We start from the raw sequence: 25167 nt of genomic DNA, 5'->3' as shown, positions 1-25167 counted from the left end.
TTCGTACGTGATAAGAGCAGATTAAGGTCATTCGGCCCCATCATGTCTACTCTGCCATTCAATCGTGGCTGGTCTATCTCTCCCTCTCAACCCCATTCTCCTGCCTTCTCCCCATATCCCCTGGCACCTTCACTCCCTGCACACTGGGGGCAACTTACAGAAGCCAATTCACCTACAAACCCACATGTCATTGGGACGTGGGAGGAAACCGGAGCACCCGGAGGAAACCCAAGCGGTCACCGGGAAAACATGCAAACTCTACACAGACAGCACTCGAGGTCAGGATCGAACCCGGGTCTCTGGCGTTGTGAGGCTGCAGCTCTATCGGCTGTGCCGCCATTTTGTTCCCCCTCTTCCAGCAATTATTTTAAAGGCAATGTCTCCAATGTCCCACACTGCTGAGAACTAATCTTCCAGAGGGAAACAAATCTCGATAATGCGATCACACCATGAACAAACAACAAGTCTGCATTGAAAATTAGTTACTGAAGCTTGCTTAGGCTGGAGGTAAAAATCTGTAGGGGAATGATAAATACATTTTTATGTAAGTGTGAAGAAAATGAATAATACAATTACAGATTGCTCGTGGCGAACCTTCCAGCCAGGATCTAACTGCACATATGTTTAAAGAGAGGGAAAGAACAGATGGAAGATGGAATATTTTCACATCCTGCAGTTTGGTATGACTTACAGGAGTTCTGAAATAAAACGCTGTCACAACTACCGCAGTGTATCACCAGGGTATCACTGTGCCAAACTCAGTTTAGTTTATTGTCACGTGTACCGAGGTACAGTGAAAAGCTTTTGCTGCGTGCTACCCAGTCAGCAGAAAGACAATACATGATTACAATCGAACATTTTGCTGCGCAAAAGATACATGATAAGGGAATAACGTTTAGTGCAAGGTAAGGCCAGCAACGTTCGATCAAGGATAGTCCGCGGGTCACCAAAGAGGTAGCTAGTTCAACCTTCAACCAATGCATGGACTACAAAGTGCTGGAGTAACTCAGTGGGTCAGGCAGCATCTCTGGAGGCCATAGACAGCTGACCCAAGGGTCGGGACCCTTCTTCAGACTGGCTGAATGACAGAAATCTGGAATGCTGTCTGTTCTGCTGAGTTTTTCCAACATTTTCCAGCACTAGGGCGAGACTGTGGCCAGAGACTCGGGTTCGATCCCGACCACAGGTGCTGTCTGTACGGAGTTTGTGCGCTCTCTTGGTTTTCTCGATAGAGGTTGGACACGTTAGAGGCAGGAAACATGTTCCCAATGTTGGGGGAGTCCAGAACCAGGGGCCACAGTTTAAGAATAAGGGGTAGGCCATTTAGAACAGAGATGAGGAAAAACTTTTTTAGTCAGAGAGTTGTGAATCTGTGGAATTCTCTGCCTCAGAGGGCAGTGGAGGCCAATTCTCTGAATACATTCAAGAGAGAGCTGGATAGAGCTCTTAAGGATAGCGGAGTCAGGGGGTATGGGGAGAAGGCAGGAACGGGGTACTGATTGAGAATGATCAGCCATGATCACATTGAATGGTGGTGCTGGCTCGAAGGGCCGAATGGCCTACTCCTGCACCTATTGTCTATTGTCTATCTCCGGTTTTCTCCTACACTCCAAAGACGTATAAGTTTGCAGGTTAATTGGCTTTGGTACAATTGTAAATTGTTCCTAGTGTACACGATAGTGTTAGTCATAGAGTCATAGAGTGATACAGTTTGGAAACAGGCCCAACTTGCCCACACCGGCCCAGCTACACTACTCCCACCTGCCTGCGTTTGGTCCATATCCCTCCAAACCTGTCCTATCCATGAACCTGTCTAACTGTTTTTAAATGTTGGGATAGTCCCTGCCTCAACTACCTCCTCTGGCAGCTTGTTCCATACACCCACCACCCTTTGTGTGAAAAAGCTAGCCCTTACATTCCTATTAAATCTTTTTCCCTTCGCCTTGAACCTATATCCTCTGGTCCTCAATTCATCTACTCTGTGCAAGAGACTCTGTGCATCTACCCAATCTATTCCTCTCATGATCTTATACACCTCTATAAGATCACCCCTCATCCTCCTGCGCTCCAAGGGATAGAGTCCCAGCCTGCTCAACCTCTCCCTATAGCTCACACCCTCTAGTCCTGGCAATATCCTCGTAAATCCTCTCTGTGCCCTTTCCAGCTGACAACATCTTTCCTATAACACGGTGCCCAGAAACTGAATACAATACTCAAAATGTGGCCTCACCAACGTCTTATACAACTGCAACATGACCTCCCAACGGGGTTAGTGTGCGGGGATCGCTGGTCGGCGCGGACTCGGCGTGCCGAAGGGCCTGTTTCTGCGCTGTATCTTTAAACTGAACTAAAGTTGACTCCTCACCTTTCCCAAGGAAGTATTTGAAGTACCATCTGGTGTGGTATTCCGGGTTCTCCAGGTGCACGTCCGTCCGGTGCCAGGTTCCCGGGATGCAGTCGGTGTTCTGGGAAAACAGGAACATTCGTTAATGGGCATCACTTCATGGTTACGTCTTTCACGTTAACTGTGAACATCGAGAGACGGTTTAAGCAAGAAGGTGTCCTCATGTAAATGTGAATCCAATCCCAACCCAAGGTTAGCATCCAACTGGAGGAAGAATTGAAGAAGGGTCTCGACCCGAAACGTCACCCATTCCTTCTCTCCTGAGATGCTGCCTGACCTGCTGAGTTACTCCAGCATTTTGTGAAATAAATACCTTTGATTTGTACCAGCATCTGCAGTTATTTTCTTACATTATACATCCAACTGGAGGAGGTCATTCGAAAGGCAAATGGGACATCAGCCTTGAGGTCAAGGTTTCAAGGTCAGTTTAAAAATAGAAACATAGGAAATCGGTGCAGAAGAAGGCAATTTGGCCCCTCGAGCCAGCACCACCATTCATTGTGATCATGGCTGATCATTGTCACGTGTACCAATTAAGGTAGAGTGAAATCCGAATTACCATAGAGCCAGACTAAAAAAACGCAACAAGACACACCTGCATAAAAGTTAACATAAACATCCACCACAGCGGATTCCCCACGTTCCTCACTGTGATGGAAGGCAATAAAGTCTAATCTCCTTCCTCTTTATTGCAAAGCGCATGGAATTCCAGAGTCACGGAAAGTAGGAATTCCAGAGTCACGGAATACAGCCTGGAAACAGGCCCAACAACCCAACTTGCCCATGCTGACCTAGATGCCCCATCTACAGTAGTCCCACCTGCCCGCATTTGGCCCATCTATACACTAAAACTCTTGTTTGTTTGTTTGTTTGTTCCTGAACTACAGCCAAAACGGTACACGATAGCGCGGCAATTTTAGGCCCACCTTACTCACCGTCGTCCCTTTGGTGCTAATGGAAGAAGTTTCATTGAAATTGGTGTTATATTTTTTAAGTTATTCACATTTTAAAGTTTAAATCTATCTCCTAGGGAGGGAGGGGGGAGGGATGGAGGGGTGGGGGTGGAGGGAGGATAAGGGGGGTTGAGGGGGATTTTGGGGGGAGGGCAAGGGGGGAGGCTAAGGGAGGAAGGGGAGGGAGAGGGAGGGGAGGAGGGGGGAGGGGAGGGGAGGAGGGGGGGAGGGGAGGTAGGACGGAGGGTGGAGGGGGAGGGGAGGGGGAGGAGAGGGTGCTGCACCAATGCAGGAGAGGTTTGGGCCCAATGGGTTCACTTGGTCTAGTATTCCTCTAAACCTTTCCTATTCATGTCTTTTAAATGCTGTTATAGTACCTGCCTCAACTACCTCCTCTGGCAGCTTGCTCCATTTACCCACCGCCCTCTCTCTAAAAAAAGGTTGCCCCTTTGTGGTTCCTGTTACATGTTTCCCTTCTCACCTTAAACCTGTGTCTTCTGGTTCTTGATTCCCCTACCCTGGGTAAAAGACTCATATTTCGCTTGGGTAGCTTACAACCCAGCAGTGTAAGTCGTGGTTTCCCTCATTTCAAGTAACTGCTGCATTCCCTTCGCCCCCCACACCCCACACACCCCCCCCCCCCACACTCCTCTCTCCCCACTCGCCCACCCTACACACCCTACCACTTTTCGCATCCGTGTATCCCTCTTGCTATCACACCTTCTCCAACCAACAATGGGCCATTATGGGCTCTAACCTCCATGAGGTCATCTGTTGCCGACCCTTCTCGCTTCCAGCCCCCCTCCCCTCTCCCGCCCCCCCCCACCCCATCCCCAACCTCTGTTTCACGGTCTGAAGAAGGGTTCAGACCCAAAACGTCACCTGAAATTAGAGAAACCACCACTTACACTGCTTTGTTGTAAGCTACCCAAGTGAAATATGAGTCCAGACTTTTTGTGTCTGTCTTCTATGCATTCACGCGATCTATTCCTATATACCACTATAAGATCACCACTCAGCCTCCCGAACTCCAAGAAAGAAAGTCCTAGCCTGCCCAATCCCCCCCTACACCTCAGACCCTCGTGTCCTGGCAACATCCGTGTAAATCTTCTCCGCAGAGAAGGAAGCAATGTTAAAATACAGATGGAGAGACCACACCAGGAATACCGTCACAGATTTGGTTTCATTTGTTTAATAAGGGAACTAATTGCCTTCGAGTCAATCCTGAGAAATTCCACTGGTATTATTCCTTGGATCATGGAGTTATCATGGAGGAATGATTGAGTAGATTTGGACCGACACACACCGGCACATATTAGGCGATTTTACTGAAAGATGTAAGATGCTGAAGGGGGTTTGATTTTTCCCTCTCGGGGGCGGCACGGTGGCGCAGCGGTAGAGTTGCTGCCTCACAGCGCCAGAGACCCGGGTTCAATCCTGACTGCGGGTGCTGTCCGTACGGAGTTTGGACGTTCTCCCCGTGACCGCGTGGGTTTTCTCCGGGTGCTCCGGTTTCCTCCCACACTCCAAAGACGTGCAGGTTTGTGGGTTAATTGGCCTCAGTAAAAATTGTATTGTCCCTAATGTGTAGGATAGTGTAAGTGTGCGGAGATCGTTGGTCGGCGCGGACTCGGTGGGCCAAGGGGCCTGTTTCCACGCTGTAACGCTAAACTACACTAAAGGATTTTGCCCAGAGTACAATCTCAGGATAAAAGGACCATTTTAGATGAACAAGACAGAGGGCTGGAGTAACAAAGCAGGTCAGGAAACATCAACATAGATAAGGGGACGTTTTGGGTCAGGTCCTTTGTTCAGACTGGTTGTAGTAGGGGAGAGAAAGGTGGAGGAGGGATACAGCCGGCCGACTGAAGAAGGGTCCCGACCCGAAACATCGCCTGTCCATTCCCACACAGATGCTGCCTGACCACTGAACTCCTCCCACACGGTGGGTTTTGCTCAAGATTCCAGCATCTGCAATAACTTTTAATTTAGTTTTGTTTAGTTTAGTTTGGAGATACAGCGCGGAAACAGGCCCTTCGGCCCACCGACTCCGCGCCAACCAGTGGTGTTTGCCCACTAACTCTATCCTCTACACACACTAGGGACAATTTACAATTTTACCAAAGCCAATTAGCCTACAAACGTGTATGTCTTTGGAGTGCGGGAGGAAACCGGAACACCCGGGGAAAACCCACGCAGGTCACGGGGAGAACGTGTAAACTCTGTACAGACAGCACCCGTAGTCAGGATCGAACCCGGGTCTCTGCCAGGTGAGGCAGCAACTCTACCGCTGCGCCGCCATTTAAGATCGCGGTCAGGAGGAATTTATTTTCATGGACAATGGTGGGACCATGGAAAAGCTCAACGCTAGTGCAATCAGTCACCAAATGAATGCAGGACTAAATCAGATAATTACTTTGGATATGGGGCAACCTGCAGATCTAACAGGTGTATGGGGCTGAGGCTAAGATCACATCAGTCAGTGATGTGGCTCCTTTGCAAACTAAACTGGATGAAACACCTTTCCTATCCTAAAGGACACGAGGGAAACAAGTAAGGTTGGGTAACACTCTGGAAAAGATTAGAAGCCACTATTATTTTACTTAACTGCAGCAGTGTGTTTGAGGGTAACATTATTAATCCAAACCTCTGGATAATTAGTTAGATGACTATATCAATGCATTACCAACGTGGCCTAACTTGAGAGTGATGGAGTCATAGAGTTATACAGCATGGAAACAGGACCTTCGGCCCAATGCATAGAAGGCCCTTGCTAGTGCAATGAGATCAGATTGAGGACTGATACTAGCAGCACCCTCCAACACATGTTACACACATTCATAGAGTCATAGAGCAGGTAAACAGGCCCTTCAGCCCAACTTGCCCACACCGGCCAACATGTCCCAACTACACTAGTCCCACCTGCCCGCGTTTGGCCCTTATCACTCCAAACCTGAGCTATCCATCTACCTATCTAATTGTTTCTTAAATGGTGCAATAGTCCCTGCTTCAACTATCTCCTCTGGCAGCTCGTTCCATACACCCTCCACCCTTTGTGTGAAAAAGTCACCCCTCAGATTGCTATTAAATCTTTTCCTTTTCACCTTAACTGATGCCGTCACTTGTCTCACATCTCCTTACTGTGACGTGAGGCTACCTTGTAGGCATAGTACATCCTCGGTTACCAGTGTTACACCTGTACAAGTGAATTAGCCACAGCCTCTGCACAATTAGGTCCAGTGTTCAGAGTGTAGACAGCGTCCGTTGTAATGGTTTATCACTAGCGACCAAAGACAGATTTCTCCCCCTCTAACTCCCACCCCTCCCTCTCGCAAACTCTCTCTCTCCTAGTAGTCACAACCATAGATTCATGCAGCATGGAAACAGGCCCTTCGGCCCAACTTCTCCATGTTGACCAAGATGCCCCATCGATGCCCGTCCCACCTGCCCACGTTCTCCCAGTGACCACGTGGGTTTTCGTGCTCCGATTTCCTCCCCACACTCCAAGGATGTTCAGGCTTGTAGCTTAATTGGCTTCTGTAAAAATTGTAAATTGGCCCTAGTGTGTAGGATACTTACCAAAACTGTAAATTGTCCCTCGTGTGTTAGTGCACTGGGTGACACTGGTTGGCAAGGACTCGGTGGGCTGAAGGGCCTGTTTCCATGCTGTAAATCTAGTCTAAAGCTGACAGTCTGAAGAAGTGTCTTGACCCAAAACGTCACCCATTCCTTCTCTCCAGTGATGCTGCCTGTCCTGCTGAGTTACTCCAGCATTTTGTGTCCATCTTGAAGTGAATGGAGAATTGGCCACAAGAGGATTGATAATTGCAATCTTTTTGACATAATTTATATTTTCAAACAGATCCCAAGTGAACTTCAAATGTCAAGTCATTCAGACACATTCAATAATACTGACAGAAGACAACATAGGAAAATGTTGGTCAGACAGCATCTATAGGATGAAAAACAGAGTTCATGTAGAACAGAGAAGAGTACAGCACGGGAACAGGCCCTTCGGCCCACAATGTCCATGCCTAACATAATGCGTTGGACCAAGTTAATCTCCTAGGCCTACACATAATCCATATCCCTCCATGCCTGCGGGCATATCCATGTGCCTATTCCAAAGTCTCTTAAACCCACTATTGCATCTGCCTCCACCATCACCTTTGGAAGTGTGTGCCCACTATCTTCAATGTGAAAAACCTGCCCAGCACCTCTCCTTTAAACCAGCTGGAGTTGGGGTTGGTGATAATTGTGTCAGTTTAGTTTGATAGAGTGCAAAAACAGGCCCTTCGGCCCACCGGGTCCGCACCGACCAGCGATCCCCGCGCACTAACACTATCCCACACACACTAGGGACGATTTTACACTTATACCAAGCCAATTAACCTACAAACCTGTACGTCTTTGGAGTGTGGGAGGAAACCGTAGATCTAGGAGAAAATCCACGTGGGTCACGGGGAGAAAGTACAAACTCCATACAGACAGCACCCACAGTCAGGATCGAACCCGGGTCCCTGGGGCTGTGATGCAGCAACTTTACCGCTGCGCCACTGTGCTGCCTTGCGAGTACACAACTTAATGGGCAGATAGGCTTTGAGGTGGGGCTTCACCGGCTGTAAGAGCCATGGTGTGAGAGTGGCCGGGTGTCCCTGCACTGAGACAGTATCCATGAGGCACTGGATCAGTCAGACTACTGGGGTCCAGGCACCCAGCAGTGGACTCAGCCTGGCCCATGCTGGTAGAGTTGCTGCCTTGCAGCGCCAGAGACCTGAGCCCCATCCCAACTACAGGTGGTGTCTGGACGGAGTTTGTATGTTCTCCCTGTGACGGTGTGAGTGCTCTCCGGGTGCTCAGATTTCCTCCCACACTCTAAATTGGCTAGGGTAAAATTGTCCCTCATGTGTAGGATAGTGCTGGGGAACGGGGTGATTGCTGGCCGGCACGGACTCGGTGGGCCGAAGGGCCTGGTTCAGTGCTGTATCTCGAAAGTCTAAAGAATGACTGCTTGGTCCATGGGCAAGCAACTCTGGTGCAGAGGAAGAAGGCCCTCTGGGTATCTTGGAGGGCTCCTTTAGAAGCCGGTGTGCATGGACCTGTGATCAGACCAAGCTCCCCATTTCTGAAGGCCACATGGTTACTCTGGAATTAGACACACAGTGCTGGAGTAACTCAGCGGGTCAGGCAGCATCTCTGGAGAACACGGATAGGTGACGTTTCACAGAGTGCTGGAGTAACTCAGCGGGTCAGGCAGCATCCCTGGAGAACATGGATGGGTGACGTTTCGGTTGGATACGTGCCACATCTCATGTCCATTCTAGGTTGCTACAAAGACCTTTACATCCAATGACCCTCTTTGAAGTGTAGCCACTGAAGTAATTAGTTTAGTGCACTTTAGAGATACAGCGCGGAATCAGACCCTTCGGCCTACCGAGTCCGCGCCGATCAGCGATCCCCGCTCATTAACACTAACCTATACACAGTGCGGACAATTTACAAATTTACAAAGCCAATTAAGCTACAAACCTGTACATCTTTGGAGTGTGGGAGGAAACCGGAGCAACCGGAGAAAAGCCACCTCCTGTGGACTTGTGGTCCATCTAATGGCCGCACCAAGTGAGCCAAATGTGAACAACAACTACTTGGGTTCCATCAGCACTGCTTCTCCAACCATGCTTTTGTGTGCCTGCACAGACTGAAGTCGTTTAGTTTAGAGAGACGGCATGGGAGCTGGCATGTCGGCCAACCGAGCCCACACCGAACATCAATCACCCCTTCACAGTAGTTCTACGTTATCACACCTTCGCATCTTCTGAGGGCAATTTACAGAGGGCCAATTAACTTACAAACACGCAGGCCTTTTGGGAGCACACGGAGGAAACCCTCGCGGTCACAGGGAGAACGTGCAAACTCGGCATAGACAGCACCATGGTCAGGATTGAACCCGGGTCTCTGGCTCCGTGAGGCAGCAACTACTATTACACTGACCAAATGACCACATGAAAGCACATACTTTAAAGTGCTTAAAAGCTCAGCAGGACTGTCAACATATGCTTTTTAAACAATACAATCTGTGCATTTACAAAGCACAATATGTGCTTTTGGGCGGCACTGTGGTGCAGTGGTAGAGCTGCTACCTTACAACGCCACAGACCCGGGTTCCATCCTGACTTTAGGTGCTGCCTGCACAGAGTTTGCACCTTCTCCCTGTGATCACGTGGGTTTTTTCCAGGAGCTCCGGTTTCCTCCCACATCCCAAAAAACGTGCGGGTTTGTGGGTTAATTGGCCCTCTGTAAATTGCCGCTAGTATGTAGGGAGTGGATGAGAAAGTGGGATAACATAGAACTAGTGTGAACAGGTCGTCGATGGTCGGCGTGGACTCGCCTTAGGGGCTGTTTCCATGCTGTGTCATTAAACTAAACTAAAGATACAAATCATCGCACAACATAGTTCAATGCTTTCAAAAGGTTTTTGTAGTTTTGTAAGGCTGCATAAAATGACAGCCAGAGTGGAGATGATTGGGATCCTTTGTCAATTAAACCTGCCGCTGCACTGTTCCAAATGGCTGTGGTGAATTTAATGCACACAATTTATATGTGATGACCTTCCACAGACTGCAGTACGCTGGAGCCATTTCTGCTTTTACCAGCAGCAGTTTCTGCCGTTTGCATCCTCCACATGGAAGATCGAACAGTACAGCACGGCAACAGGCCCTTCGGCCCACAATGTCTGTGCTGAACACGATGTCAAGACCAACTCTTATCTGCCTGCACTCAATCCACATCCCTCCATTCCCTGCATATCCGCATGCCTATCCAAAAGTCTCTTAAATACCACTATCGCATCTGCCTTTACCACCCCCCCCCCCAACCCCCAGCAGTGCGTTCCACCACCCTCTGTGTAAAAAACTTGTCACGCACATCTCCTTTGAACTTCGCCCCTCTCACATTAAAACTATGCCTCCTACTCTGGACGATCAGCCATGATCACAGTGAATGACGATGCTGGCTCGAAGGGCCGAATGGCCTACTCCTACACCTATTGTCTATTGTCTATTATCTACTCACAGACGTGCACACACACACCACGAACAAATATGGACATAAACACACACTTGTGCATGCCTTCTGGCATTTGATGTGTTCACCTTGGGAGAAAGGTTCTGAATGTTTACCCTATCTATGCCTCTCATAATTGTATACACTTCTATCTGGTCTCCCCTCAATTCTGGCATTCTAGAGAAAACAATCTAAGTCTGTTCAACCCCTGCCTGTAGCTAATGCCCTCTAACCCAGGCTCCATTATGGTAAACCTCTTCTGCACACTTTCCAAAGACAACATCGTTCCTGTAATGGACCATCTTTTCATGTCCGCTGGGCGTAAAAATCTGCTGATCTAGAAAAAGTGGCTTCTAAGTAGAGCTGCTGCCTCACACTGACAGAGACCCAGGTTCAATCCTGGCGTCAGGTGTCTGTGTGGAGTTTGCACGTTCTCCCTGTGAAGGTTTGTAGGTTAGCTGGCTTCTGTACATTGCTCCTAATATGTAGGGAGTGGATGAGGAAGTGGTATAACATAGAACTCGTGTGAACTGATGATCGATGGTTGGCGTGGACTCGGTGGGCTGAAAGGCCTGTTTCCATGCTGTATCTCTAAACTAAACTAAACTACATACCCCCTAACACAAGTCCTAATCTTGGTCCAGATGCGTTTGTTCCATATCCCTCTAAACCTGTCCTATCCATGTACCTGTCCAAATGTTTCTTAAATGTTGTGATAATACCTGCCTCAACTACCTCCTACGGCAGCTCGTTCCATACGTAGGAGGTAGTTCCATAGGAGGTAGTTGAGGCAGGGTGCGTGAAGACAAAGGTGCACCCACCACCTTTTGTGTAAAATAGTTACCATTAAGTTCCTGTGCAATATTTCCCCTCTCACCATAAACCTATGTCCTCTGGTTCTCGATTACCCTACTCTGGGTGAAAGGCTGTCCATTTACCCAATCTATTCAATACCATCTTCTCAGTTTTGGACATGTCTACCGCCCCAGGTTTCATCCTGAGCCTCTCCAAATTTGTGAAAATAAACATTTCAGTCAGAGAGTGTTCGTGTTAAAATCACACTTTGCAACCTTATGTTTTACACTGACAACATGCTCACTGCTTTTAATTACAGTAAATTGGGATTCGCCCGGCCCACAGCAAAGGCTTTGTTTAATCAGCAGGTTTACTGTGAAAATCTGGCTGTACAAATGATGTTCCCGAAACGAGGGGTGTAGACTATCACCCCCACACCCCCCCCCCCCGCTACCCCCCCCCCCGCTAACACCCCCCCCTGCTAACACCCCCCCCCTGTTAACCCCCCCTGTTAACCCCCCCCCTGCTACCCCCCCCCTGCTAAACCCCCCCCCCCACTGCTACCCCCCCCCCCAACCCTCCCCAGTCAATGTTTGCACCAACTGAATTGCTTGATTCAATCTTTATAATCTGTCAGCTCTTTTAATGTCTTAGATACAGCAGCTCACTGTTCCCATGGCAACCAGTAGAAGAGACCCATGCAGACTGAAAGTAAATGGTGGAGGAATTATTGGGGATTGAGGAAACAGTTTTAACTGAAAACGTGACGTGTGTCAGTGTGAGAAGGTGAAGAAGGCTTCGTTATTCCCCTACGCACATGAGGGACGATTCTGAGTTCGAGTTTCGAGTTTAGTTTATTGTCACGTGTACCGTGAGTTTAGTTTATTGTCACGTGTACAGTGAAAAGCTTTTGTTATGTGCCAACCAGTGAGAGGAAAGACAGTACATGATTACAATCGAGCCGTCCACAGTGTACAGATACACGATAACGTGAATAACGTTTAATGAAAGATAAAGTCCAGTAAAGCCGGATCAAAGACAGTCCGAGGTTCTCCAATGAGCTAGATGTCAGCTCAGATTGCTCTCTAGTTGGTGATAGGATGATTCAGTTGCCTGATAACAGCTGGGAATAAACTGTCCCTGAATCTGGAGGTGTGCGTTTTCACCCCTCTATACTTGGGAGAGGGGAGAAGAGGGAGTGACCGGGGTGTGACTGGTCCTTGATTATGCTGCTGGCCTTGCCGAGGCAGCGTGAGCAATTTACAGTGGCCTCAGTGAGTATTTGATGGGGTCTAACCCACAAGCCTAAGGTCTGGAAGTTGGCAAGGGCAGGATGGGCCAAGTGGCCTCGCAGTGTGCATGAACTTTGGTGGTGTTCAGGTTTGGAGTTCAATGGAACTGCACAGCATGAAAACAGTCCTTCAGTCCACCTTATCCATGCTGACCTTTGCCGTCCGAGCTAGTCCCAATTACCTAAGGCTGGCCCATATTACTCCAAACCTTTCCTATCCATGTACCCGTGTCTTTTAATTGTCATTATTATACCCGTTCAAATAATTGCCAATGCAGCTCATTCAATGTATGCACAAAAAGCTGCCCCACAGGTCCCTCTTAAATATTTTCACAATATAAAACTATGCTCTCAAGCTATAGATTAATCTAGCCTGAGGAAATTAGTTCATGAATTGTAGGAGCAGAATTAGGCCATTTGGCCCATCAAGTCTACTCCGCCATTCAATCATGGCTGATCTATCTTTCCCCGTCAACCCCATTCTCCTGCCTTCTGCCCATAACCCTTGACACCCGTACCAATCAAGCAACGCTCCTCCCGGCCCGGGCGGCTTCCATTGGGGGAGCGGGAGCACGTGGCCGCTAGCTGGGTGAGGTCACGTGGGACGCAGGGTGGTGATGTCTCCCTTTGTTCTTTATTTGACAGTGAGGAAGTTGGCAACCCTACCTAGCAGTGTGTTACAGGCACCCACCACCCTCTGTGTAAAAAACTTACACCTTTAAACTATGCCCTCTCGCCTTAAAGCAATAGGGTTTTCCTTTGGCTTGCCTGCCAAAACCAAGTATTCCCCTACTGATACTGTAAGGTGAAGGGGGAAAGATTTAATAGGAACCTGTGGGGCAACGTTTTCACTGAGAGGGTCTCTCAGCATAGCCCCAGCCCACAGGACCTGCAGCTAACAATGGTCCGTTTCCTGTATAATTGTCACTTTTTTGCATATCTTTCATTCATTTGTTCTATATCTATCCAGATCACCACCTATATCTCTCGTTTCCCTCTCCCCTGACTCTCAGTCTGAAGAGGGGTCTTGACCCAAAACGTCACCTATTCCTTCTCTCCAGAGATGCTGCCTGTCCCGCTGAGTTACTCCAGCATTTTGTGTCTACCTTCGGTTTAAACCAGAGTCTGCAGTTCCTTCCTACACATTTTTACTCAGCGGGTGATGCATACATGAACGAGCTGCCAGAGGAGGTCATTCAAGCAGGTACTATAAGAGCATTTAGAGTCCTGGTCACAGGGCAAGGAAACAGGCCCTTCGGCCCCACTAGTCCATGCTGACCAAGGTGCCCCATCTACACAAGTCCCACCTGCCTGTGTCTGGCCCACATCCCTCTAAGAAGACATTCCTCCCTCCAGATTTACATTTGACTCCTCTCCTCTCCTTATCTGACACATCTTTGTCAATTTTTCACTCTAGACTTTGTCCACCCTTCTGCCAATCAACCTCCCCTCACTTAAACAAAGGCATAAAGTGCTGGAGTCACTCAGCAGGTCAGGCAGCAGGAAGGGAGCCAGCACTGCCCTCGCAGCTGCGGCTTGCCTGCAGTCCGTTTGTCTTTTGTGTTTTTTGTTGTTTTTGTCTGAATTGTAGTTTAAATATGGTGTAGTGTTTGCAGTTGTGTGTTATGTGTGGGGGGGGGGGGAGGTGGGAACTGTAACATTGTCTCTCCCGAACGGAGACCCGACCTTTGTTTTCTGTGTCGTGTCTCCATTCCCGTTGCGGCCTACCACCGGCCATGCACCTGGGACCACCTGGGGCTCTGGTTCGCAGAGCCCACGGCCCGGACTCACCACCTGCGGCGCTGGCTGCCTGCGGATGCTGCGGGAGCGGCTGCGACTCGTCTCCGGAGGCTCCGGCGCGGGCCGCGTGGATGTCGGAAGCCCGCAGACCCCTGGATGGGGGCCGACATCGGGAGCTCCGGCAGCGGCAGCGACAGCGTCTTCGCCCGCCCCGAATCGCGGGGTTTGGGTCGGCCCGCCACGGACCCTTCACCATCCGGCGGGGGCTGAAATAGGCCGCGGGATTTTTCTCCGCCCGGTGGGGGCTTCAATGTCGGGAGCCCCGACGTGGCAACTTCAACAGCCTGACTGCGGAAGAAGACGGCAGGGGAAGAGAGAAAGACATTCTGGCCTTCCATCACAGTGAGGAGGTGACTGGAGGAGACTCACTGTGATGGATGTTTCTTTTGTTTGGTGTTAGTTGTGATTGTATGTGTTATTGCATTTTTATTGATTATTCTTATTGGTCTTATTGTTGAACTGCGGGTAATTTTTCATTTCACTACACATTTATGTGTATGTAACAAATAAACGACTATTGACTATTGACTATCTTTGCAGAGCACAGATAGTTGGCATGTTGAGTTGGGACCCTTCTTTACCAGGCTTTGTCCTGCCCCAGCCCTTTTCCAGCTTTCTTTCCCCCCCTCCATTACATTCTGAAGAAGGTTCCTGCCCCGAAATGTTGCCTGACCATTCCCTCCACAGGTGCTGCCTGACCCGCTGAGTTCCTCCGGCACTTTGTGATTTGCTCAATGTTCAAGCATCTGCAGTTCCTGGTATCTCTCTCTTTTGTACTCACTGGCCTCAGTAACAATCCATAGATGGTCACCAAGAATGTTGCATTTGGAGAAATACTGTCCTCTCTCACAATATCTTCGAACTATTATATAAACATATAAATCGACTGACTGCTACCAACGGGTTAGCTTTCAAAGACCAAGCTGAGATCAAACAGTCAATTGAAAACCCAATGCATTTTGTTCATTAATATTTCACAAAACAGACATAAAACAACTCAATCAAATTGTCTGAGTTTTAACACTGAGGTAACTATTAAATTACAATGCATTGAAAGTACCATGGATGTGAATTTAGCTGCTTTGTAAAGGATGTTTAGTTTTTGTTTAGTTCACTTTCACTTTATTATTGTCACCTTATGTACTGAGGTAGAGTTGAAAACTTTATTTCAGTTTAGTTTAGCTTAGTTTAGTTTAGCGATACAGCATGGAACAGGCCCTTCGGCTCACCAAGTCCGCACCGACCAGCGATCCGCGCACATTAACACACACTGGGGATAATTTACAATTACACCGAAGACAATTAACCTACAAACCTGTACGTTTTTGGAGTGTGGGAGGAAACCGGAGATCCCAGAGAAAACCCACGCAGGTCACGGGGAGAGTGTACAAACTCCGTACAGACAGCATCCGTAGTCAGGATCGAACTCGGGTCCTTGGCGCTGTGAGGTAGCAACTCTACCGCTGCGCCACCGTGCCACCCTGCGCCATTAGTTTAGTTTGGTTCAGTTTGTTATTATCACGTGAACTGAGGTACAGTGAAAAGGTTTTTGTTGCGTGCTATCCAGTCATCAGAAAGAATGTACATGATTACAATCAATCTGGATGTTAACCAGATTAACAGGGGAGGTTGAGTAGACTGGTCACCTAAATGCAGCATCTTGAAGTTTGATTGCAAACAGGGAGTGCTAATCACACATTGCCTTAAAGGTTCTGAAACCCTTCACAGAAGCATTGAGGAAGGGTGGATATGTGGCCATGGTCAGATTAATAGCTTGGTCAATGAAGTGCATAATGCCTTCACAAAACCATCCAGGCCCCTCTGGTGGATATCACAAAGGGTGTGGGCTATGTGCACGGCACACCATCCTCACATCACCACCCACCACGCTGAACACCTGCACTCAGTCTGCCAAGGCTGCCCGATCTCCCAGTTGCTCACCATTCTCACTCCCCTCCCCATTCCTACCCTGGCCTTTCTGCCCTGGGCCTCCTCCATTGCTAGAGTGAGGCCACACGCAAACTGGAGGAACATCACCTCATATTCCGCTCGGGCAGCTTACAGCCCAACGGAATGAACATTGAATTCTACCATTTTAGGTAATCTGGAAACATCCCCTACCCTCTGTTTCAGCCCCCTCTCTTCCCTGTGCCTCATCTGAAGTATCCAGCATTTCGCCCCTTCCCCCTTCTTTATCTTCCTTTCCTCTGGCTTCACAATTTGCACCTTATATCCTTATCTCGATCTTTTCATCTCTGGAATTCGTTCACACATCTGCCTATCAAAGACACTCCTCCACGTGTGTGTTCCCAATGTTGGGGGAGTCCAGAACCAGGGGCCACAGTCTAAGAATAAAGGGGAGGCCATTTAAAACTGAGGTGAGAAGAACCTTTTTCACCCAGAGAGTTGTGAATTTGTGGAATTCTCTGCCACAGAGGGCAGTGGAGGCCAATTCCCTGGATGAATTTAAAAGAGAGTTAGATAGAGCTCTAGGGGCTAGTGGAATCAAGGGATGTGGGGAGAAGGCAGGCACGGGTTATTGATTATAGATGATCAGCCATGATCACAATGAATGGCGGTGCTGGCTCGAAGGGCCAAATGGCCTCCTCCTGCACCTATTTTTTATGTTTCTATGTATCCACCTATCACTCACCGGGCTTTGTCCTGCCCCTCTTCTTCCCAGCTTCCTCCCCTGAAGAACGGCCATCTATCTTTGGAGTGGGGGCTGAGGGAAGGGCTGATTCACGAATGTGAAACGATGAGAGGAATAGGTAGAAAAGATGATAGGCCACATTTCCCCATTGAAGAGGATGTAGTTCCAGGGTAATGAGTAAGAGGTTTGGAGAGACCTGATGAGAAGTCCGATCATCAGAGGGTGGTTGGAAATTGGAATGTGCTGCTTGAGGAGTGGTGCCTTTCCGTTAGTTTTCAGAGATGCAGCGCAGAAATAGTCCGTTCGGCCCACCGAGCCTTCGCCGACCAGCGATCCCCGCACACTAGCACTATCCTACACACACATGAGGGACAGTTTAATCAAATGTTACCAAAGCCAATTAACGTACAAAGCTGTGCGTCTTTGGAATGTGGGAGGAAACCGGAGCACGCGGGGAGAACGTACAGCCCCCGCACAGACAGCACCCATAGTCAGGATCGAACCTGGCACCGTATGGCAGCAACTCTATCACTGCGCCACCATGCCACACTGCTGGAAGCAGACACTCACACAACTCATAAAGAACTAGACCAAGTGGACCCGTTGGGCCCATTCCTCGTAGAGGGGGGACAGGGAAGGGGAGAGGGTGTCGTCACTGAGTGAGCCCTATTCCCACCTCCCCCTCTCCTGACCCTCACCTCCCTCCCTCCCCCCTCCCTCCCCCACCCCCACTTTCCCCTCCTCCCCACCCCACTCTCTCCTGCCCCCCACTGTCCCCCTTCCCCCCCGCCCACACTGTTCCCCCCACCCCCTCCTCCCCCCTGCCCCCACCCCCTCCTCCCCTCTCCCCCACTCCCCCCTCCCCTTAGAGTAATGCCATACCCAACACATCCCCGATTAGCACAGTGTACAGAAATAGTCCACTGATGCCGCGTGCAATAGGCGCCGTGATTTGGCGCCGTGATTTGGCGCCATTTCCAAAGTCCAGTCCACGCTCTAGTTGTTATGTTTAGTTTAGTTTAGAGGTACAGCGCTGAAACAGGCCATTCGGCCCACCAAGTCCACGCCGACCAGCGATCCCCACACATTAACGCTACCCTACACACACTAGGGGCAATTTGAACTTATACCAAGCCAATTAAACTACAAACCTGTACGTCTTTGGAGTGTGAGAGAAAACTGAAGATCTCGGAGAAAAACCCACGTAGGTCACGGGAAGAACGTACAGACTCCATACAGACAGCACCCATGGTAGGGATTGAACCCGGGTCACCGGCGCTGCAAGTGCTGTAAGGCAGCAAATCTACCGCTGCGCCACCGTGCCGCTATGATGAAGGATGACGGCCATGGTCTAGTGTGATTTTGTTTTAGTCTTTAGTTTAGTTGAGTTTAGTTTTGTTTAGTTTATTGTCATGTATATCGAGGTACGGTGCTGCGTGCTAACCAGTCAGCAGGAAGACGATACATGATTACAATCGAGCCATCCACAGTGTACAGATACACGATAAAGGGAATAACGTTTAGTGCAAGGTAAAGCCAGTAAAGTCCAATCAAAGATAGTCCGAGGGTCACCAATGAGGTATAGTAGTTCAGTATGGACCAAGCATAGGCAGGTGGGACTAGTGTAGCTGGGACATGTTGGCCAGCGTAGGCAAGTTGGGCCGAAGGGCCTGTTTGTTTCCACACTGTATCACTCTATGTGTCCATGATGGTATAACAAGCAACAACATGAGAACAATAACCCTGATGCCCAGAATGCTGCCACAGAACAGCAAAGATCTCTTAAATTTAACTCAGATAGATTACCAAAGCCATGTAATGCAAAGTGATTGCACAAACCCACAGCTGAATATTTAATAACGTGGGTGCTCTGCACATTGGAGAAATGAATTAAACAGCAGCCGGGAATTGCTCTCTGATCATTCTAAAGTTGTGTAGGAAAATAACTGCCGATGCTGGTACAAATCGAAGGTATCACAGAATGCTGGAGTAACTCAGCGGGTCAGGCAGCATCTCTGGAGAGAAAGAACGGGTGACTTTTCGGGTCGAGACCCTTCTTCAGACTGATGTCAGGGGGGCGGGACAAAGAAAGGACATAGGTGGAGACAGGAAGACAGGGGGAGAACTGGGAAGGGGGAGGGGAAGAGAGTGACAGAGGAGCTATCTAAAGTTGGTGAAGTCAATGTTCATGCCACTGGGCTGTAAGCTGCCCAAGCGAAATATGAGGTGCTGTTCCTCCAATTTGCGCTGGGCCTCACTATGGCACTGGAGGAGGCCCATGATAGAAAGGACAGACTGGGAGTGGGAGGGGGAGTTGAAGTGCTCATCCACCTCAGCTCATTCTGACGTTGTGCCTCCTCGCTGACCAAATAGCAAGACTCCATGATGGTATTTCAGCTTCAGTGCACCTTTACGCTGCCTGTCAGTCACGCCAGGTCTCTGGCACTCTGTTTGGAACCACAGCTTAACTTTATTAATGAGAAGTTTGATCGTCTTCGGCATTGCTCAACAGAAAAAGGTCAGCTGTTAAAAATGTCTGGCATTAACTTGGCCTTTGGGTGAAATGGATGTTTTTTTCCCCAAGAATGAATGGCGGAAACCTTTGAATGTATTATTAATTTAATTAAAATCAAATGGATTAGACCTCTTTATCAATAACATGGAACTATATTATTTCTTTGCCCTTGGCCAGCGACATTTCCACTGTTTGCATCCATATATCCCTTTGTATTCACCTCTTCCACAGTCAACAGTGGGCAGAGGTTCACTTGCACCTCCTCCAACCTCATCTACTGTATCCGCTGTTCCAGGTGTGGACTCCTATATATCGGCGAGACCAAGCGCAGGCTCAGCGATCGTTTCGCTGAACACCTCCGCTCAGTCCGCCTAAACCTACCTGATCTCCGGTTGTTAAACACTTTAACTCCCCCTCCCATTCCCACACTGACCTTTCTGTCCTGGGCCTTCTCCGCTGTCAGAGTGAGGCCCAGCCCAAATTGGAGGAACAGCACCTCATATTTCGCTTGGACCGCTTTCACCCCAGTGGTGTGAACATGGACTTCTCCCTCTCTCTCCATCTCTCCCCATCCTAATTCTCCGACTAGTTTCACTGTCCTCCTGTTTACTGTTTGTATGCCTTCCCCTCAGCCAACATTTCCTTGAACATTGTCTGCTTTGATCTGTCATATTCACACCTTACCCTTCCATATCTTTCGTCTCCCTCTCCCCTGACTCTATGTCTGAAGAAGGATCTCGACCCGAAACGTCACCCATTCCTTCTCTCCAGAGATGCTGCCTGTCCCACTGAGTTACTCTAATATTTTGTGTCTATCTTCGGTATGAATATTAGTTTCTCTAACTTCAAGTAACCCTTGCATCTCCTCTCTCTCTGTCCCTCCCCCACCATAGTCGGCCTACTAGTTTTACTGTTGTCCTGCTGAGTTTTGTCACTTGTTATCACCTTTCCCACAGCCAACAAAGGACCATTGTGAGCTCCACATTTCCTTGATCATGGTTGGTGGCTTTGATCTGTCTATTTGCATATCTTTCATTAATTTGTTCTATGTACCTTTTCATATCTCATGGTTCCTGCTCCCCTGACTTCTCAGTCTGAAGAAGGGTCTCAACCTGAAACGTCACCTATTCCTTTTCTCTAGAGATGCTGCCTGACCCGCTGAGTTGCTCCAACATTTTGTGTCTATCAACAATGGACCATTGTGGGCTCCACCTTTCCTCAGTCATCGGTGACAGCTCTGATTTGTTCTGTACCTTTTCATACCTCTCGTTTCCCTCTCCCCTGACTGTCAGTCTGAAGAAGGCCATTTTGTGTCTATCTTCGACATTTGCACATTTGCTGTTCTTTAACAGGGTCAGTCGGTGCTTCTCCAGCTGAGCAGTGAGGCTGTCGTGCTTTGCCAGCACTTGGATGCAGAGTCTCCAGTGATGAACAGCCACACTCTCTCTGTCTCACCATCTGGTAGCAGGGCCTTACTGTCACAGACGCAGAATCATCACGAGGCTGCCTCTATCAAGAGATTGCAGAGAGTGGTGGATGCAGTCTAGCATCTCCATCGATACCTCACGCTGCCTCGGCAAGGCCACCAACACAGTCAAGGACGAGTCTCACACCGGCCGCTCCCTCTTCTCCCCTCTCCCATCAGGCAAGAGGTACAGAAGTGTGAAAACGCACACCTCCACATTCAGCGACAATTCTTCCTAGCTGTTATTAGGCAACTGAACCACTGGGAGAGTCCAGAACCAGGGGCCACAGTTTAAGAATAAGGAGTAGGCCATTTAGAACGAAGATGAGGAAAAACTTTTTCAGTCAGAGAGTTGTAAATCTGTGGAATTCTCTGCCACAGAAGGCAGTGGAGGCCAATTCTCTGAATGCATTCAAGAGAGAGCTAGATAGAGCTCTTAAGGATAGCGGAGTCAGGGGGTATGGGGAGAAGGCAGGAACGGGGTACTGATTGAGAATGATCAGCCATGATCACATTGAATGCTGGTGCTGGCTTGAAGGTCCGAATGGCCTCCTCCTGAACCTATTGTCTATTGTCTATTATCCTACCACAACCAGAGGACAGTCCCGAGCTATCCATCCATCTCATTGGAGACACTCAGATAATCTTTAATCGGTCTTTCTCTCGCACTAAACATTATTCCCTTTATCCAGTATCTGTGCTCTGTGGACGGCTCATTTGTAAGCAAGCGTTGCACCTCCAAACTCTGAATCTACCTTTGCCTCTCAACTCCATTCTCCCTGTAATCTTCGCCATGCTTGCAAATCAAGAAGCTATCAATCTCCGCTTTAGAAATGCCAAATGACTTGGCCTCCACGGCCGTCTGTGGCAATGAATTGCACAGATTCACCCCACCCCCCCCAGCTAAATCAATCACTCCTCATCATTCTAATTCTGAGGCTGAGGCCTCTGGTCTCAACCACCAGTGGAAACATCCTCTCCTCATCCACTCTCTCTGGGCCTTTCATTATTCGGTTGGTTTCAATTAGATCCCCCCCACCCCCCCCTGCATCTTTCTAAACTAGTATTAATCCTAATATTACTTTATCACCTTCATGTAAGACAAGGACCATAAACTGTGCTGCAATTATAACGTGTCAGCAAAAGCTGTAGGTTTTTAAGTGCATCCTGAAATGCATCAGGAAATATCAGTGAAGCAAGAGTAATGAGGAAGACCTTGTTTCAATTCTCATCACTGACAATACACTTGGAACAGATAAGCTTCATCTTATCATGCATCAGAAAGCAATTTACTTATGTCAACAAAATTAGATTAGCCCTCCACATGCTGATGTGTCTCGATGGGACTGTGCTATAAATGGAAACACATCCCAATTATTAAAAACAGTCCGAACACTCTCTTCCACCAATTGTTTCTTTTGCTGAGAACAGAAGTGGCACGGTGGCGCAGCGGTGGAGTTACAGCCTCACAGCGCCAGAGACCCGGGTTGGATCCTGACTACGGGTGCTGTCTGTGTGGAGTTTGTACGTTCATCTCGTGAATGCGTGGGTTTTCTCCGGGTGCTCCGGTTTCCTCCCACACTCCAAATACCTACAGGTTTGTAGGTTGATTGGCTTCGGTAAAATTATCAATAGTCTCTAGTATGTGGGATAGTGTTAGTGTGCGGGGATCGCTGGTCAGCACGGACTCGGTGGGCTGAAGGGCCTGTTACCACACTGTATCTCTAAGCTAAATTAAACTAAACACAAAGTGCTGGAGTAACTGGGCAAAGATAGACAACATTTTGGGTCGGGACCGTTCTTCAGTCTGAAGAAGGGTGCTGATCTGAAACGACACCTATCCATGTCCACCGGAGATGATGGTGACACAAGGAACTGCAGAGGCTGATTTACAAAAAACACACATAGCGCTGGAGTAACTCAGTGGGTCAGGCAGCATCTCTGGAGAACATGGATAGGTAACATTTCGGGTCAAGACCGTTCTTCAGACTGCAAGTTCTCCAGAGATGCTGCCTGACCCACTGAGTTACTCCAGCATTGATTTTTTTTAGAGATACAGCTGGGTAACTGGCCCTTCAGCCCATCGAGTCCGCGCCGACCAGCAATCACTCCGTACACCGGCACTAGGGACAATTTACAATTTACAGAAGCCAATTAACCTACAAACCTGTACGTCTTTGGAGTGTGGGAGGAAACCGGGCACCCGAAGAAAACCCACGTGATCACAGGGAGAATGTACAAACTCCATACAGACAGCACCCGTAGTCTAGATGAAAGCGGATCTCTGGCGCTGCCAGACAGTAACTCTACCGCGATACCATTGTGCTGCCCCGCCTGTGTTCTGTATAAGATGCCACTATCTGCAGTTCCCTGTGTCTACATTTTACAGCTCTGCTCCAAAATCCCACCCAGTCATGTCCACTTGAAAGAAGTTCTCCTCCTCTCTGTGACGAGCGTTATGTGAGACCCTCTCTCAATCCCCACTCTGTGATTCATGCCGCTCTTGGGTCTACGACCACGTTCTGACCCGGACTCGCTGCCACTGCCACGTGTGTTTTCTCAGCACTTGCTTGTGCCTCGTGGCTTCCAGCTCCGCAGAGTTCCAGGCCTCCCAGACCAGGCCCAGAGGATCAAAGGCACCTACACTCCATCCACCACTTCTCCCAACTGTTCTCCCTCCATGCCCTGCGTTCCACATTGGGCTGCTGTGTGCCAACACTATTAGGCCCTCTGTATAAAAACATATCCACGTGCCGATCGAAAACTCTCTCAAATGTAGGGTTGCCAACTGTCCTGTATTAGCCGGGACATCCCTTATATTGGGCTAAATTGGTTTGTCCCATACGGGACCGCCCTTGTCTCGGATTAGGCCCGGGGAGGGCGCTGTAGGCCCGGACACTGTAGGCCCGGACACTGTAGGCCCGGACACTGTAGGCCCGGACACTGTAGGCCCGGACACTGTAGGCCCGGACACTGTAGGCCCGGACACTGTAGGCCCGGACACTGTAGGCCCGGACACTGTAGGCCCGGACACTGTAGGCCCGGACACTGTAGGCCCGGACACTGTAGGCCCGGGCACCGCCTAACGGAGGTTGCATAGCAACCCGCCTTCCGGCCTCGGCGTCCGCCATTGGTGGAGCGGGAGCACGTGGCCGCTGGCAGGGTGAGGTCACATGGGGCGCGGGGCGATGACATCACCTTGTTCCTTATTTGGGAGTGAGATAGTTGGCACCCCTACTCAAACGCCACTATCATATCTGCCTCCACCACTACCCCTGGCAGCCTGTTCCAGACACCCACCATCCACTGTGTACAAAAGACTCGCCCCGCACATCTCCTGTAAACTTTGCCCCTCTCACCCTGAACCTCTGCCCTCTGGTATTTGATAGTTCCATCCCGGGAGAAAGGTTCTGACTGTCTACCTTATCTTCCCTTTCATCCTGCCAATTACTTCCAATCCATACCCAATAGTTGCTTATCTGCTCTTCTTAAGGAAATCGGTCCTTTGCATTTTATACTCTCATAATTTTTACACTTAATTAAATCTCCCCTTGGATTTCTCGGTTCAAAAGAAAACAACAAGCTTATCCCACCTTTTCTCGTACTGATAATCCTCAGAAATCTTAACAGACATTAACAGCGGAGCTAGATTGGACATTTGGACAGGTGCTTGGATAGGGTAGGTTTAGAGGGATATGGGCCAAACACATACAGGTGGGACTAGTGTAGACGGGACATCTTGGTTGGCATGAGCAAGTTGGGTCAAAAGGCCTGTTTCCCCGCTGTTAGGCTCTATGAATAGACATGTACATGAGATCAAAAGTAAAATGAGCTCAAGGGAGTGGAAGATGGCTGCAACCCTAGTATAGCTTGTTGAGCTAAAAGGCCAGTTTCTTCATTGTAAATTTGATTGATTGATTGGTTGATCGATCGATTGATCGATCGATTGATTGATCGATCAATCGATCGATCGATCGGTCGGTCGGTCGGTCGGTCGGTCGGTCGGTCGGTCGGTCGGTCGGTCGGTCGGGCGGTCGGTCGGTCGGTCAGTTGGTCGGTCGGTCGGTCGGTCGGTCTGTCGGTCGGTCGATCGGTCGGTCGATCGATTGATCGATTGATTGATTGACAGATAGACAGATAGACAGACACACAGAGCGAGCGAGCGAGCATGGAAACAGGCCCTTCAGCACTCTGTCCACACTGATCATCATTGACCCGTTCACACTAGT

The 25167-nt window shown here is 49.0% G+C and overlaps 1 protein-coding gene across 2 annotated transcripts in view; it reads right to left on the bottom strand.

Annotated features, from left to right (window-relative positions):
* Positions 1 to 25167, bottom strand: part of garnl3 (GTPase activating Rap/RanGAP domain like 3) — a 299663-nt gene that overhangs the window by 174169 nt on the left and 100327 nt on the right. For both annotated transcript variants that reach the window (XM_078426017.1, XM_078426018.1), the window contains exon 4: positions 2366 to 2465. In XM_078426017.1, coding sequence (XP_078282143.1) covers positions 2366 to 2465 — 100 coding nt within the window. The remainder of the gene's footprint in view (positions 1 to 2365; positions 2466 to 25167) is intronic.

Source organism: Rhinoraja longicauda, chromosome 31, assembly GCF_053455715.1.
Source record: "Rhinoraja longicauda isolate Sanriku21f chromosome 31, sRhiLon1.1, whole genome shotgun sequence".
Taxonomy (NCBI): Eukaryota; Metazoa; Chordata; class Chondrichthyes; order Rajiformes; family Arhynchobatidae; genus Rhinoraja; species Rhinoraja longicauda.
The sequence above is the reverse complement of the archived record's forward strand: the minus strand, read 5'-3'. Positions and strand labels throughout refer to the sequence as shown.